The 16,276-nt window shown below is 33.3% G+C and overlaps 1 protein-coding gene and 1 pseudogene across 32 annotated transcripts in view; both read right to left on the bottom strand.

Annotated features, from left to right (window-relative positions):
- Positions 1-6,067: 6,067 nt before the first annotated feature.
- On the bottom strand, positions 6,068-6,835 carry LOC114289770 (elongation factor 1-alpha pseudogene; annotated as a pseudogene).
- A 2,281-nt stretch (positions 6,836-9,116) lies between these two features.
- The window catches only part of LOC114289781 (galactokinase), a 136,375-nt gene continuing 129,215 nt past the window's right edge, over positions 9,117-16,276 (bottom strand). For 9 of the 32 annotated variants that reach the window (XM_082878762.1, XM_082878757.1, XM_082878758.1 and 6 more), the window contains 6 exons: positions 16,130-16,190; positions 15,828-15,871; positions 15,604-15,661; positions 14,177-14,371; positions 13,862-14,103; positions 11,506-13,316 (listed from right to left, as the gene is read on the bottom strand). In XM_082878762.1, coding sequence (XP_082734888.1) covers positions 16,182-16,190 — 9 coding nt within the window. In that variant the 3' untranslated portion in view covers positions 11,506-13,316; positions 13,862-14,103; positions 14,177-14,371; ... (1 more) ...; positions 15,828-15,871; positions 16,130-16,181. Of the gene's footprint in view, positions 13,317-13,861; positions 14,104-14,176; positions 14,372-15,083; positions 15,143-15,603; positions 15,662-15,827; positions 15,872-16,129; positions 16,191-16,276 lie in introns of all 32 variants that reach the window. The other 23 variants (XM_082878752.1, XM_082878745.1, XM_082878753.1 and 20 more) reach the window with 21 other exon arrangements.

The following is a 16,276-nucleotide window of genomic DNA, read 5'->3' as shown; positions in this document are numbered from 1 at the left end:
AGAAGATAGGGGATGAACTCCGTAGATACAGCTCATATGCTTGTCTAGAGAAGTGAAGATAGAGCTCATATGCTTATCTTTGTGAAGTGTGGATATAGCTTATATGCTTATCGGTGAATGTGGATATTGTTGTTATACATATCTGTTGTAGCATGTGGATATAGCTTATATGCTTATCTGTGAATGTGGATATTGTTGTTATACATATCTGTTGAGAATGTGGGTAGAGCTTATATGCCTATCTGTTGAAAAAGGGAAAATGAAAGGTAACTTGGACTCATAAGTCGTATGACATAAATATGTGATTTATGTGAATGTATCGGTGTTGGCCATCTATCAATTACTAATCTTTTAGTCATTGTTCATGGTTGGTTTAGTGTAGTTCTACTGGGCTGTGGCTCACCCTATATGGGAATATCATTTTCAGGTACAGGTAGCATGCCACCTCCAAGGACATAGCTTGGGAGGCTGGAGGCGGGCATACTTTTGTCATTTTACCTTTTGATGTATTACATGTAAATTCAAGCCAAGGGCTTAATGTGTATGAGTTAGTACTCTTTTTGTTGTAACCAAGTGTTAACTTGGAAAGCTGTAAGCCCGTAGGGCATTTTGCTTTTGTTGTTAACATGTAATACTTATGTAATGGAATTATGATATATGAAAGAATGTGGAACTTTTACATATCACTGCATGGCTTATTTGATGGGTTTAATGTTATTATTTTGAGGGCGTTACAATATTAGGTTTGGACTGGGCCGGATTGGTGGTCCACCAACCAAATCTTTTTGGGCCAGGTCTACTGCAGATATGAATATACATACAAGTGCATAGTGTGTATAACTCACACATTTAAATCCCATTAATTTTTTGCATTACTCCAACAGTTTTGCAGGAGTAATAGGCATTGGTTGCTAGCTTTCATGGCTGGAGGCTCCTCCTCTCTGCCCCATAGTGCATAAATAGAGACCAACCTCTTTGGTTGTCAATACAGATTTTTGCCTTCCAGAATTATACAGTCAGTTTGTTTACTCCTATAATTTTCTTCATGTGTGAGAGAGTGCTGTCATTGTCAGTTCGTCAAAGCTAACAAAAGGTGCTTCTGCATTAGTCGGTCTAAACCGTCGTATCTTGGGAGACAGAAGTCGACGTACCTCCAACCCCTACGATGAGGCGGCTAATCTATTTTAAGGAAACTGTGGTACCACACAGGTTTTGGTTTGATTCCTCATCTTTCAACATATTATGTGACATATATTTTTGTTTCATGTTCTACAATGTAATTTATCAAATATAGGTTTATTTGATGTTTTATAATTTAATTTATCAAATATAAGTTTATATGTTTTATTTAATCACGCAATTTGTATAACAGAATTTCTACACAATTTAAAGTGGAATCAATTTATTCCAAGTGTTGTATTGAGTAATACTTCTACCCATTATTAGCATTTTCACATAATAAGTATTTTTCTGCTTATTTAATTTTTAGGGTGGTGCATGAGACTACGGGTGTGTTTGATTTGTGTTTTAAAATATGTTTTTGAAATAAAATTTCCAAAAACATGTTTGGTTATAAATTTTTTCAAAAAAATTTCAAAATTACTTCACTCTCTATTACACATCAATCAATCACTTTTTCTCTCTCCTCTCTCATTTTCAATCATTTTTTCTCTCACACACATCTACTCAATTACAACAAAACATCAAATCAACCTAAACTCCTAAACTCCAAAACTATTTTCAAAATATACAACCAAATAAATCAAAAAAAATTCTAAACTCTCTCCCTAATTTTTTTTTTTAAAAATTTATCTCAAAACACAAGCCAAACACACCCTACATGTTTCAAACAAATGGTGTGCTTTCTTGGGGACTAATCTACTTTTGTGAAGAACTTGTCTTTACATTCACTGTGTATTTTACAACCTTTTTTTTTTTTCTTTTTTTTTTTTTTATGTTTGTTGCTTTTGGTAAGTGATCTTTGCAGAGCAATCAAATCAAATCAAAGCGTTGGAAGCAAATTTGGAGGTCTTAGTAAATCTTATGATAATTAATGGTATTTTTTTATCAAATATTATTGAAAAATGTCACTAAAAGTTAATTTTCAATGACAACTTAAAAATTGTCACAAAAAATGTCACTAGTTATAAGTTTTAACAACAATTTAAAAAATTCATCACAAAAAAAAAATTAATAATTTTTAACTTTGAGCGATAGTTTAAAAAATTCATCATAGAAAAACGTCACTAATTATAAATTTTAATGACAATTTATAAAAATCATGAAATAAAGCTATTAATTGTCAATTTTTAATGACATAAGCAAAAAATTGTTACAAAAAATTATTTTTTGCAACAATTTTACTAAAACTTGATGAAAATTAAATCTAATTATTAGAATCTATTAATAATTTATTCTTAATTTAACAGGCTTAAAATATGATCCCAATCCTACCTTGTATACAAAAATAAATTTCTCAAACCCTAACAAAATAAACTGGGATGCACAGTTTGGGTGGGTCAATGGGCCAATCCCTACCTTTCGAGAAATTCTATTTGAACCCAAAATATGTCTCAGTATGCCCAATACAAATTCATAAATTTTAATTCATATTATCTTAATATGAATTTACTAAAAAGAACAATACATATTAAACCCTAAAATATTTTTTTTTGTCTCTCTCTGTCATCTCTCTCTCACCGCTCCCTCCTACATCAATCTCCTCAATGGCGATCTCTCTCTCTCTCTCCCCAGAAAAAAAAAATTCAATAAAAGAGGTAAGCCAAGCAAGGTAGTTCCCATTCAAGCATTTTGTCAAACACATAGCAATCAACAAATTGGAATAGCAAAACAGTAAGAGAAGAAAGAGATATAAAAAAGCAGATGCGAGGCAATATGCTATGCAAAGTACACAAGTGATCAATCATTTTAGCAATGTTCAAAGTAGTTTTGTTTATTTATTTTTTTAAGTTTTGATTTATAGAATCAAACTATATTGCTCCATGATTAGATGAGAATTTTGAGACGTAAACAAAATTGAGCATTTTTTTTATCGGGTGCGTTTGCGATTCATATTAGGTTTTCCATCAACATATAAGGCATTATTTATCTCAGAAAGAAAATTAAACAACAGAGAAGAGAGAAAGGAAAACCCTAAACATACGATGCCGTCGAGCTAGAGACAAAGTTGAAAGATCGACCAAAGTAAAGGACGAGAAGTTTGTCGATGGTGTCTCTGATCATGAAGTTTGTCTTTAGTTTTTTTTTTTAATTTGTTTATTATTTATTATTTGGGATTACCTTGAGAGTAATTTGGGAAAAATAATAGGGTGAAGTGAGAGTTACATAAAATTAAAAAAAATTGAATAGGGTATACACAAAATTGGGAATACTTAATGATTTTTTGGGTGTAAATAGAATCCCCCCTACCTTTCCCTTTCACTCTTCCCTTTGCCCTTTCCCTTCTAATATTATATATATATAGGCCTGATAGCAGTCTGTATGTTTAACAAATCACTTGGGAAAGAACGTTGAGAGCATAGAGGTTTCACAAATATATATATATATACACTTGGTATAATCGTTTTCTCCATGAAAGGTCAGTTTTTTATTCTAACTTGTATGTTGGTTCTTCTTTTCTTCTTGATTTACAATATGATGTGCCCTTTGTTTACATTAATTTTCTTAATTTGAATTGTGGTTTTGCTATTAGAATTGGATTGTTCGGTTTTCTTGTTAAGGACCTTCAGATCCATAAGAATAGCTATATTAGCTTAGCTATTGATATTTATGAGACTGTGATTGAGATTGAGATTGTTCATCTTTTTATGAAACCCTACTACTAATTATTATGAAATTGTTTGGATTTATGGATTTGAAATTAAAATATGTTAAATTTAGATTTGTTACTTTCTATATATGGATTTCAAGATTGAAATCTTTCAAAACAACAATGTCAAATTAGTTATTTGAAATATTTCAAGGATTTTAATAAAATACTTATCTTTCTGCTTCCCCTTTTGCTTTTCAATTTACCTATAATAAATTGGTCATTCTAGAATTAAAGGTTTATTAGAATTAAGGCAGAAAATTATCATCTAGCGTTAATTACTCCAAGACCCCCTCAAATATTAGCACTTTACCCTCCCATCTATCAAACCAGACATTTGATCCTTTCAATTATAAAATTGTATCACTTTCCCTCCTCCGGACACCTTTCTGGGGTGTATTTGTACGATTTTCATAATTAAAGAGATCAATATGTACATTTTCATAGATAGCTTATATATATATATATATATATACATATATATTACTTTCAATTCTTCATCCATAGCGGCAGAGTTAGCAAGTAGTCCATGGCAATGAGGCCATCAACACAGATTAGCGAACAAAGCAAGACTGAGGATTTGTTTGAGACTTTGAGAATTTGTTTGTTGATGGAGATGAAATGAAATGAATGGGAAAAATAACCAGCATAACAGACTTCTGACATCTCAAAAAATGAAAAATAAAAAAATTGACTTCTAAAGAATTACTAAATTTTTTCCAACTTCCTTGTAATCAGAAGTTGGCTTGCTGCCTTCATCCTAATACTTCCATAATTTAATCTCTTACTATATATTTTTTTAAAATTTAAGTTTAACCTTAGTTTTTTTGCATTGTGTTTTAGGTATCCATTTGTTGGTACATTGCAAAAATCAAAAACTTGCAAGTGGTTGAATCTTGTTCTGCCCTTTGGTTACTTTTGGAAATCAAAAAAAAAAAAAAGTAACAATGAAGAAGGGAAGGAGTACTAGTAATAGTTGTGGAATTTCTACTTGTTCATTGCTTGAAGAAATGTTGGTGGACATTCTAACAAGACTACCAGCAAAGGTGGCAATCCAATGCAAGTGCATCTGCAAGCGTTGGTGCTATCTGATCGAGGATCACTCTTTTGTGGATTTACACCATACTCGTGCCCAATCTAGGCCCTACCTTGTCATCTCCTTAATCAACTACTCATTCACCAAGATACATTTTTTCTCAGCAGGAGGACCGGCCCAGTAATTTCTCACTGATTTCCTCTCAGGACTTTATCATATTAAACAATCTGTCAATGGCTTAATATGCGGGTACCTTAGAAAGTCTAAATCCATTTTCATCGTGAATCCTACCTCTCGACAATTTGTTACCCTTCCTCCAACACGTTTACTTACTTATGATGCTAATTCTACTTGCGAACCAGATTTGTCATTTGGGTTTGATCCTTCTACCAAGCAATATGAAGTGTTGCTCACAACTTCAATACACATCAAGGTGGAGGGGGAGTGTTAAGCCTACTTAGATTACAAGTGTAAAATTTTCACTTTGGGGACACATTCATGTAGAGAGATTGATTGTCTTTCTTTTCCTTGGCACTATGAATTTGGTAGGGGTGGTCGTTGTGTTAATGGATATACACTGGAGAAATAGGAGTTATTATATACCGAAACCTTCTCCTCCTATGAGTGCAGATGTCATAGTAACATTTGAACTAAAAAATGAGAGATTTCAAATGATTCCACTCCCTAAGGGACCTTCACGCATGCGTCGTCTGCGAGAACTTGGTGGCCATTTGGTAGCATGTGGTGAATACACAGAAGATGGTTGGGAGAAGCTTTGGATTTTGTAGGACTATGAGAATTGGATTTGGGTCAAAGAGATAATGATGCCTACTCTTGATTGGGATCGAGAGGGAGATCCTTCTATTGTCGATGTAATTCAGCCAGGTGAAATACTTCTACAACCTTCACGGATACATGACCTCTGGAATATTTACTATTATGATCGGAATAGGAAATCTTTTAGAAAGATTAAGATCACAGGACTTCCTGATTCAGAGTTCTTCGGAAGGAGCGGTAGGAATGCCTTACATGTCACTAATTATGTCGAAAATCTATTTTCCTTGAGGGATATTTGAAATTTGAATGAATTCCTTTTTTCCTAATTTGTTTGGCAGCCCTCCCCCCAAAGGGAAGAGGGTTCGGGGACGCCTAATTCTATTATAAATGGATAAAGGAGACGCATCTTTAGGTTAGGAAGAGTTAATTCCTAACAAAACCATCATGCATGACTCACTTCTCCCCTTCTCCACACTCTTTATCCACAGCCGAAGTCTGCTCCATGTCCGTGGCAGCAAAATTGGTTTTTTTGGGAATCAGCAAAATGGGCTTTCTGGGAATCATCTAAACAATATTAGTACTTGCATCACCATTCTTAAAAATAATTTGGTTCCTTCTCAAGCTCCTTGCTAAACCCTCTATCGATCTTGTTCCAAAATTCAACAAACTTAATAGCAATGTGGGCAGGGTGGTGATCAAGAAGGTGATCTAAATTGGGTTGTTCATGATTAATAACTTGACATGTGAAGTTGCCTGCTTCCTTGACTGGATATTCCTTGGAATTTAATGCAACATACCCACCTTGAGATCCTTAGTAGCAAAATTCTTCACATTGAACCTCACATTGTTGTCATAAGGAAGAACCTTGCTGGAGAGCCTCATGATGCATCTGTTGAGGCTTGACTTCAGTTGTTAGGCTAGAGGGGCTTGAGGATGTTACTCTCCACACGTCCCACAGGAACAGTTCAAATGCCTCAAATCTTTTACACATCCCGAATCATGTCAAAGGCCCTAAGCAAAGTTTGGGCCTTTGTACCAATAAGGAAGGTAGACCTCTTAATCATGTTGTCACTTTCAAATCCAGAGATGGGTAGGAAAAGGATCTTATCAGGGTTGCATCTCACCTTCTTCAAGTAGAATGAGACCTTAACAATGTCATCATTCCAAGCCTTGGAATACTGTGGCTGTGGCATCCATCTACAAGATTGAGAGGATATATATATATATTTATTTACATCCCACTTGCAATAATCTGAGAAGGAAAATGATATGCAAGCCCATTTTTTTTAGACCCAATAATATGTAAAAGATATGATTGGCTAATGATTAGAGAAAAATGAGAAAAAGAGAGAGGGGGAGTTGCCTTAGTTATTCTAATAGATTGTCACATCATTAGATTTAAACAGTGACTAATTTTTTGGTCTGAATAACACTACTCATCTCATAAATACTATACTACCCTTCAAATAGAGGAAAAGTGTAATGGTGGGACGAATGATTGACAATGAATTCCCAAACATTCAAATATTCATGAAGTACTAAAAAATGGAATCATCTTAAATTTACCATTAATGTTTCGTCATAATTTCAAATGCTAAAATAGATTTCAAAATTTATAATTAGGGGAAACAGGATTCAGTGGGTGCAGGGAAAGTAAATTATTGGACAGTGGGAGATTTTGTAAAATTACAAGACATGTGAGAAGATTGGTTTAATTTACAAAAGGGTAGGAATGATGCTTCTAGGCCCCAACTCCAACTTCTCTCACTCTCTTGTGTGGATTTATACCATACTCGTGCCCAGTCTAGCCCCTACCTTGTCATCTCCTTAATCAACCACCAAGATACGTTTTTTCTCAGCAAATTATGGAGGAGGACTGGGCCAGTACTTGCTCACTCATTTCCTCTCAGGACTTTATCATATTAAACAATTTGGCAATGGCTTAATATGCAGGTACCTTAGAAAGTCTAAATCCATTTTCATCGTGAATCCTACCACTCGACAAATTGTTACCCTTCCTTCACAAGGTTTACTTACTGATGATGCTAATTCTACTTGCGATGCAGATTTGTCATTTGGGTTTGATCCTTCTACCAAGCAATACGAAGTGTTGTTCATAAACTTTGTACACATCGAGGTGGAGGGGGAGTGTCATGACTACTTAGATTACAAGTGTGAAATTTTCACTTTGGGCAGACATTCATGGAGAGAGATTGATAGTCTTTCTGTTCCTTGGCACTATGAATTTAGTATGGTGGCCGTTGTGTTAATGCAGTCATACACTGGAAAATACGAGTTATTAATTACCAAAACCTTTTCCTCTTATGTATTCAGATGTCATAGTAACATTTGAACTGAAAAATGAGAGATTTCAAATGATTCCACTCCCTAGGGGACCTTTACGTATGCTTTGTCTACGAGAACTTGGTGGCCCTTTGGCAGCATGTGGTGAATACACGAAAGATGGTTGGGAGGAGCTTTGGATTTTGCAGGACTATGAGACTTGGATTTGGGTCAAAAGATACAATGATGCCTCCACTTGATTGGGTTCGAGAGGAAGATCCTTATAGTGTTGGAGCAATTCAGACAAGTGAAATACTTCTACAACCTTCATTAATCGGAATAGAAATTCTTTTAGAAAGATTAAGATCACAGGGTTTCCTGATTCAAAGTTCTTTATCGATCATTGTAGTTTTGAAGAATTACATGTCACTAATTATGTCGAAAATTTGTTTTCCTTAATTGACATTTGAAATTTGAATGAATTCCTTCACTCCCTTTTTTTTTTCTTCTACATGTCAAAACTATGATGCTAAGTGTAACTTGTTAGGGAATGTCAGTGTAATTTATACCAAAAAAATAAATGTACTATTCACATGACCATTTCAAGTCATTTTTGGCATATTCAAAGCAAACACTTGCTTGCTCAAGCTTTTTATTTTTATTTTTATCATTTTTACATTTCAATGTTTACTTTTGCGTTTAAAAAATATAGGTAAATTTCATGTTACCTTGTTTTGCCCATGAGTTGCTCACCCCCTCTCATTTGAAAATAATCACATAATTCTTTTGTGATTCGTTAAATATTTCATCGAAAACTTCAAAAGTGAAAAGACGTAACAGGATTATATGCTCATTTTCAAATTTCAATGAGATAAATCGCACATGAAATAAAACAAAAAGATCCACAATTTTCACACTTACGTTACTTATGTATAGTAGTGTTTTAGTGTTTTTTATTAAATCGTTAACGGGCCTAACAATCCACTTCAATCCATAAAACACAAGAGGATTGTGTGGTTATTTCCAAATGAAAGGTAAGTAATCCACACATGAGCCACACCATAAGAGAGTAAACTAAAATTTGCCCTGTAAAAATCTGAAACTAATTTTACATTTAAGTTAAAAATTTCAATTTATAATGTGTGTTTAATTTCAAGGACTTCCTTTCAAGTAATGAGACACTGCTTATTCAAAAAAAGTAATGAGAGAGTGATTGGACTTCCACTATATTAAGAGAGCATGTACCATTCCCAAGTGAAATGAAAAAATGTATATATGTTTTACATATTGCAATGCCTAGCTTGCATCATCATCGACATCTCTAACAATGAGATGCAACCTACTCTCACCAGCTATGTCCTCCTAGTAATACATAACCCTAACTACATCTGGAAACTCAAACAAGAAATCCCTCCAGTGAATCAAGGGAATCCTGCTTATATCCTGTAACAACATGACTACATCTCAAACCCCCACAGCCGTGTGCAGCGAAAAAATGAATCCATGAGTCCCAATGTTTATGTGGCACCTCTCACGAATCTCTTTGATGATATCGCTAGCATGATCCACCAGAACTGACAAAGCTTCCAACAAATCTGAAATAGTCAACTTCTTCACAAATAACAAGCATCTTACTGGTCCTGCAATTTATAGAAAGTTAATATTCCAAGTAATACGAAACTAGAAAACAAAATGAAAAAGTAGATATTGTTAGGGGTGTTTATGAAGCGGTTTGGTTCAAGTTAGCACCAAATTAGAATAAACTCAATCAAAACAAATCAAACCATTGTAGTTTGGATGAAAATCACAGTTCTATTATACTAAACAAACATAAAGGAATCAATCAACAATACATTATTAAGAACAAGTCTTGATGATGATTTAACATAACAAAAATAAAGAACAATGAGAGAGAGAGAGAGAGAGAGAGAGAGAAGGGAAAGGGGGTTGCCAGAGCAACGGACGACCACTACTATAAAAACAGATTAAGATCACACTTTTTTTGTGTGATGTATGTTATTTAATCACACCTTTTAAATTTTATTAAAGTGTGATCTTTAAGAGTGCGATTAAAAAGAGTCATTTTTAATCACACCTTTTAAGTGTGATTAATAACATTTAGATCACATCTTTTAAGTGATTAATAATATTTAGATCACATCTTTTAATTGTGATTAATAACATTTAGATCACATCTTTTAAATATGATTAATAATTAATAAAACCTATGATAGTATTATTTTTGTATACACATTTGAAGAATGTAAAACACACTATATACTATATTTTTGAATCACAACCATATATTGAATGGAATAACGTTATATATTTCATAAATGAAAGTTAAATGTTCAAAAGTATATACAAAGGAATTAATAAAAAGGTTTTAATTGTGATTATATATATTAAAAAATGAAAAAAATTGAAAAACTAAGTTCTTGAATTCTTTGACCATATTTTGCATCACTTTAAGAAATTTCTGACCTGAAAAATAAAAATACAAATTAATTCAGAAACCGCTAAAAGTATATGAATAAACTTATTATTATTGTAGAGACTGTTCTTGTCTTACAAAAGACAAAATCGGACATTTTCTCACCATACTGACTATTCATCTCCTACGTCAATAGAAAATGAATAACAACTTTGATTATTACTAGTATAAAATGTTTGGATTACCATATATAAATATGACAGTATTTATATACACATCTAGCACTCATTTCCAATTTACTTAGCTTCACTCCAGACCACCATTGGAGCACACCCTCGAGTGAATCTGGTGTTGCCCACTGAAAACCCCACCAATTTAGTAGCTCAAGACTTAGCAACAGAAATGGTTGCTAGATTCTACTTCACTTTTACAAAAAGGGCAGACATTAACATTACTACCTAGAGCACAATTTTTTAGCAAATAGTCCGCTGTTATTACCCTCCCTTACCATTAAACCATAATAGATTAAGATAAATCAATCACTACAAGAAACAACCTTTGAAATGAATGTCACAAACCCATTACTTACACATCAATAGCACACCTAAAAAAGCAAACTAGTGACAGAAAAATAAACCAAAGAGAAATGGCCAAAAGAGAAAAATAAACCAAAAGACACATAAACCAAAGAGAGTATTTTATAAACAAGTTAAAGTTCCAAGTACCCAAAATAAACAAATGGCTAAACATAACAAACAACAGAAATGGCCAGAGAATCAGATTTAGCACTAAAATTGATAATTTAACCAATACATCTACTACAACAAGAAGCTAATTCTCACTCAATACACTTCATATTACCCAGAAATACGTACTGATAAATAAATAAATATATATATACTCAATTTTTGATGAAAAAGAAACTTGAATTCTTGAGGGGTGAAGTGTTGGTTGACTAAAATAGAAACCAAATACGCCCTAGAATTTAGAAATTCAAGTGATCAAAGGAAAGAAAGAACCAAGCTATTAGTGAAGGATTCCATCTATAAAACAAGGCTAAATGGTTATGCAAAGAGCAGCTAGTTGATCTAGATGAGTACTCTGACACCAACTTAAGAAACATGTTAGACTTGTCATCTAATAACCTTGCTGGACTATCAAACTGTGTCACTTGACCTGCAAAACTAAGTTTCATGAGCTTTCTGTTAGTGTGTGCAGCAGAAACACAACATAGACTAAAATTTCACTGCGAATTAAATGATAAAAAAACTGAGAAATTGTTATAAAACAAATTCCAAATATTAGACTCAAGTTTTGATGTTCTGTAAGAAAGATTACCGGTTAAAACTTGGCATCAATGGATTCCAAATCTAATAAATTCTGGGTATTTCAGATGCATAAATTCATAGAAGTGAAAAGCGAAAAGAAAAATGAAAACAGAACTGTAATGGAATATGACCTATAAGTGACTTTGATACTTAGATACTTCAGAGAGAGAGATGAAAATAAAAACAAAGATCGACTGTACAAACAACCTTGGAGTTGTAGAAACATTATGTTAATAAATTTGATGGGACAGGTCACAAGAGGATCAAGAAGCAACAGCCTTCATTCAGCTTCCAGCAATTACTGTGAGCCAAAGAGAGTGAATCATTTTTAGATAATACTTGCCATACCATCATACTCAAGTTGAGAAATGAGAAGCAAAACTCTCTAATATTTTTACAGTGTAAAATATCATACCTAAGACTTTGACGTCGAAGACCAACAACTCTCTCAAACCCATATTTACATTCTAAAAGTTAACTCTTAATCAAGATACATATTCACCTGCATATCCTGAGAATCAAGCTTAGATATATACTCTTGTATACCATAATCTCCTTGAGTTTCCATCATTTCAAGAACATCAAAAAAATTTGATGAATCTTGGAAAATTTGATTCAATGCAAACACATTGTGCTTAGTTGGTGTTACTAGTGAAAAACAAGATGCAGAGTCGGGAATTATTCATCGCAAGATATCTAAAGAGTTGTGGGTGTTGATATTGTTCCTACAGACCTACAAGGGTAGCTTTCTCTTCTAGAGCATTTTACTAATTTAATTTATCTTGTCAAAAGTTTAAAAGAAAAAGAAATGAAAATTTTTTGGATACCCGTGAAAATTAATAACATTACCAAATGCAGATTATACTAAAATTCTTAGGAAAAAGTTCTACAGATTGCAGCAACACTTATGTCCACTAAATGGAAGAAGAAATGGGAAGTATTAGTGTATGCACCATCACTGGGGACCAGAACTAGATCGCTGTCAATAACAGTTGGGATACGATGAGCAATAGTGCACAGAGTGTAGTCCCTAAACTCTGTTCAGATGATCTTCTGGATAGGATTATCTGTAGTTGAATCAACTGAAGTAGTGGCTTCATCAAGAACCAAAATTCTTGCTTGAGGTGACTAGAGAACTGATTGACTTAGTTGACATTAAGTAATTGGCTATCTAAGGAGCACGGTTTTCGCATCAATTTCCCATCAATTTTTCATGTTAGAATTGTTCAAGTAGTGCAATATTTCAATAATCAAGGGCAGCTGGTTTTTTTACCGCATCCTTGCTATAAAGTTGGAATGTACACTACTCTCGACATCCAAAGTCCAACTCAATATCTATCTCCATTATTTCTATATCCAGCAAACTATGACATGTATGCATAACAAACTATTATTCCATGTGATCAATTTTATGCACAAATAGTTCAAGAATCTAGTGGCACCTTTGGACAGCCCTATTCACTGCTTGTATGCCATCACCACATTGCCTCAAAAATTTAATACAATCTATTTACCAATACAAGTTTAAAGTAATTAAACAAAAGAAACAATAATTACCTTTATCGCAAGCAATCCTAGAAAGCAGGGTTTGTCAAAAAGGTGAGCCAACAATAAATGTTTTGAATCTCCCTACACATAGTCACAACAAACAAACAGCCTTGTCAAAAAATAAGTTTGAAATTATTAGAGAATTTGCAGATACGAGAAAAACAATGTAGTGATAATCTACAAAGGACCAACAACACTTCAGTACCCCTTCTTCCCAACCCCCCAACCCCGATGAAAAAGACCTATTAAACCAAAATCCCTGACCAATTGTGACAATTTACAAAAATCTCATTAAGTGTTGCCACTTATCAAATCAGCTTTTACAGCTCTATATAGGGTATTTGGGATTGTTAAATGACATTCATTTGTTCAATGCAATATTTGTTGGAATTAAGGGCATAATCGCACTACAGATATTCAAAGCAAAAGAAGGTGCCAAATTCTTTGCATAATTGCAAATTGGATGAAACTCCTTTTGCAGATTGCCCTAATGCTCTATAGGAAGTGAATATATGATGTTTATGACTCCTTTTGCCATTATGTGGAATTTCCAAATGCCTTACGAACCCAGTCATTCAGGCTGATATTTGATACAAAAAATATAACAGATAATCATGCTACTTTACCACGATGAAGAGCTAAGGAGGTTCCTAGATGAGTTTTATGCACCGTTATTGCGTACAAACTATAAAGGACATCATTCATGCCGCTAGTTTCTTCATTTAATGATAGCCAGTGTCTTTCAATAGTGTACTTCACTATCACATTCTGAACAGCTTGTAAAAGTAGTCAACCATCCATGTCACCATCTTTAAAGCTTGATCATTATTGGCAAATATGTGTTGATCCAAAAGACCTCTGCCAGTATCTGTTGATGTAGGAAGTGTTAATATCAATGGTATATAATAAACAAATTAGTAAACAACTATAGTAGTTTATACCTTGTCAATGGTGTAATATGGTGCCCAAACTGGTTTTATAGCTTCAAAACAATCAAATAGCTCAGGAGGAAAAGCAGAAAGATATCCTGTACCCATTTTATCTGGACAGGCAGACAAAGCGTTGACGAGTGCAGACATTTTCTCTTTGAGAGTATCATTGTGGGTGCTAGCCCACATCTGTGCTGAGGCACTTGCCTTCAATACATCAAAAGTAAGTTGCTCGTTAAAATCATACAGAATTGATACAATTCCAATGACTGAAACAGAGGTTCACAAATTGAAGTCATACACTAGCCACAAAACAGGGACCAAAAGCTATAACATAAAAAAAAGGAGACTTGACCATAACAAAAAAGAAACTGTTAGATCATTGCAAATGTGGAACTAATCAATTTTACGGGAACACCAAAATCAAGATTCAAAATACAAGAAAAACATGATACTTGACAAATTTGCACAAAGCACCAAAATCAAAGATCCAAAACACAAGAAAAACATGATACTTAATAAATTTTTAAGAATTTCACCTTTTGAGAGGAGAATGCTTTTCTTATCTGGGAATCATATTCCTTTCCACCAACATTACGAAGCCAAGACACACACACACACATGGAGCAAAACTTTGCTATCTTTTTTTCTATTTGGATTTTCTATGCTCCTAATGTTTTAGGGCATCTTGACAATTATATAACTGCTGATGCAATGCCCACCCCACCTCATATTGTTGCCCCCAAGAAAAAAATTGTTTGGGCACTTTTTTACTTGATTTAAAAATAATAACAAATTAATAAATAAAATGACGATACAAAACTTAACAAACACAGAGTCCTAAATGAGCACAAAGCACCAAAATGCAGACCCAAAATATAAGAAAAACATATGCAACTATTATTTAGAAGGATTTCACCTTTTAAAAGGAAAATGCTTCCTTAACTGGGAATCATATTCCTTTCCACCAACTAACTCCTACCACACCAAAAGCAAAAAAAAAAAAAAAAAGATAAAGAAAAATATGACAACACAAAGCTTAACAAATACATAGTTCTAAGATAGAAGAATCCACAATTTCGTAGATATACATGAATCAAGCGCCACACAATGCATCTTCCAATAGCTTCTTCAACTATTCTTAGACCTCCATCAAACAAGTAGTGTGTATAGTCAACTACAGAAAAACGGAAAAGGAAAAAAATAATCCCCAACCAAAAAGGTTTCATCATATCAACTTAATCACCTAAGTAGTAGCATTTTCACATATAAAGTATCCTATTGACACATTAATAAATCAACCATTTGCTAAAAAGACCAAATTTCATAAATACGTTATATATATTCTGAATCCCAACTTAGGAGCCAAAAGCACAGATTTGTATACAAAAAACAATGCAAGATATGAACTAAAAGAGAGGGAATATGAAGGAACTGACCTGAGGAGTAAACATCAACGGTGAGTGAGTGAAAAGATTTATTTCTCTACCATCACACCTGTAAAACAAACAAACACACACACACACCCAAAAAAAAAAAAAATAAGAGCAACAATCACAAAGCAAAGAAACAAATCACAACCAAAACCAAGAGAATAATTTTAATTCAAGGACTTTTTTAGTTACTCTGTTTACCATAAAAATAATTTTGTTAATTCAATTACCTTATGAATTTGTGATTGTTTGTCATCTGCATTTACATTGTCAACTGGTTGGATGAGAGAACAATGTCATAATCATAAACATTATTTTATTGTTGCGCAACAAACCATCGCAACAAGGTCATCAAATATTTTCATTGAGAAAATTCTTTTACCCATTTCTCATGCAACCAAACATTGAAAAATGAAAAATAAATAAATAAATAAATAAATATAAAAAAAAAATTTAAAATTCATCCAATTATATGATGATCAAACAAATGGAGCTTGAGAAAGAATGATATACGAAGGATAACCATTATTACCTTAACAAATCTAGGTTGTAAAACTTCTGGATTCATCTCTTCAACTTCAACTTTAAACACACTAACAAACACAAAAGGAAAATCAAAAAATTCAATTGTTTTGAGTACAGGAAAAAATGAAAATGCTTAAAAAAATTTGAACATCAA

Source organism: Camellia sinensis, chromosome 7, assembly GCF_055761805.1.
Source record: "Camellia sinensis isolate YWXY chromosome 7, ASM5576180v1, whole genome shotgun sequence".
Lineage (NCBI taxonomy): Eukaryota > Viridiplantae > Streptophyta > Magnoliopsida > Ericales > Theaceae > Camellia > Camellia sinensis.
The sequence above is the reverse complement of the archived record's forward strand: the minus strand, read 5'-3'. Positions and strand labels throughout refer to the sequence as shown.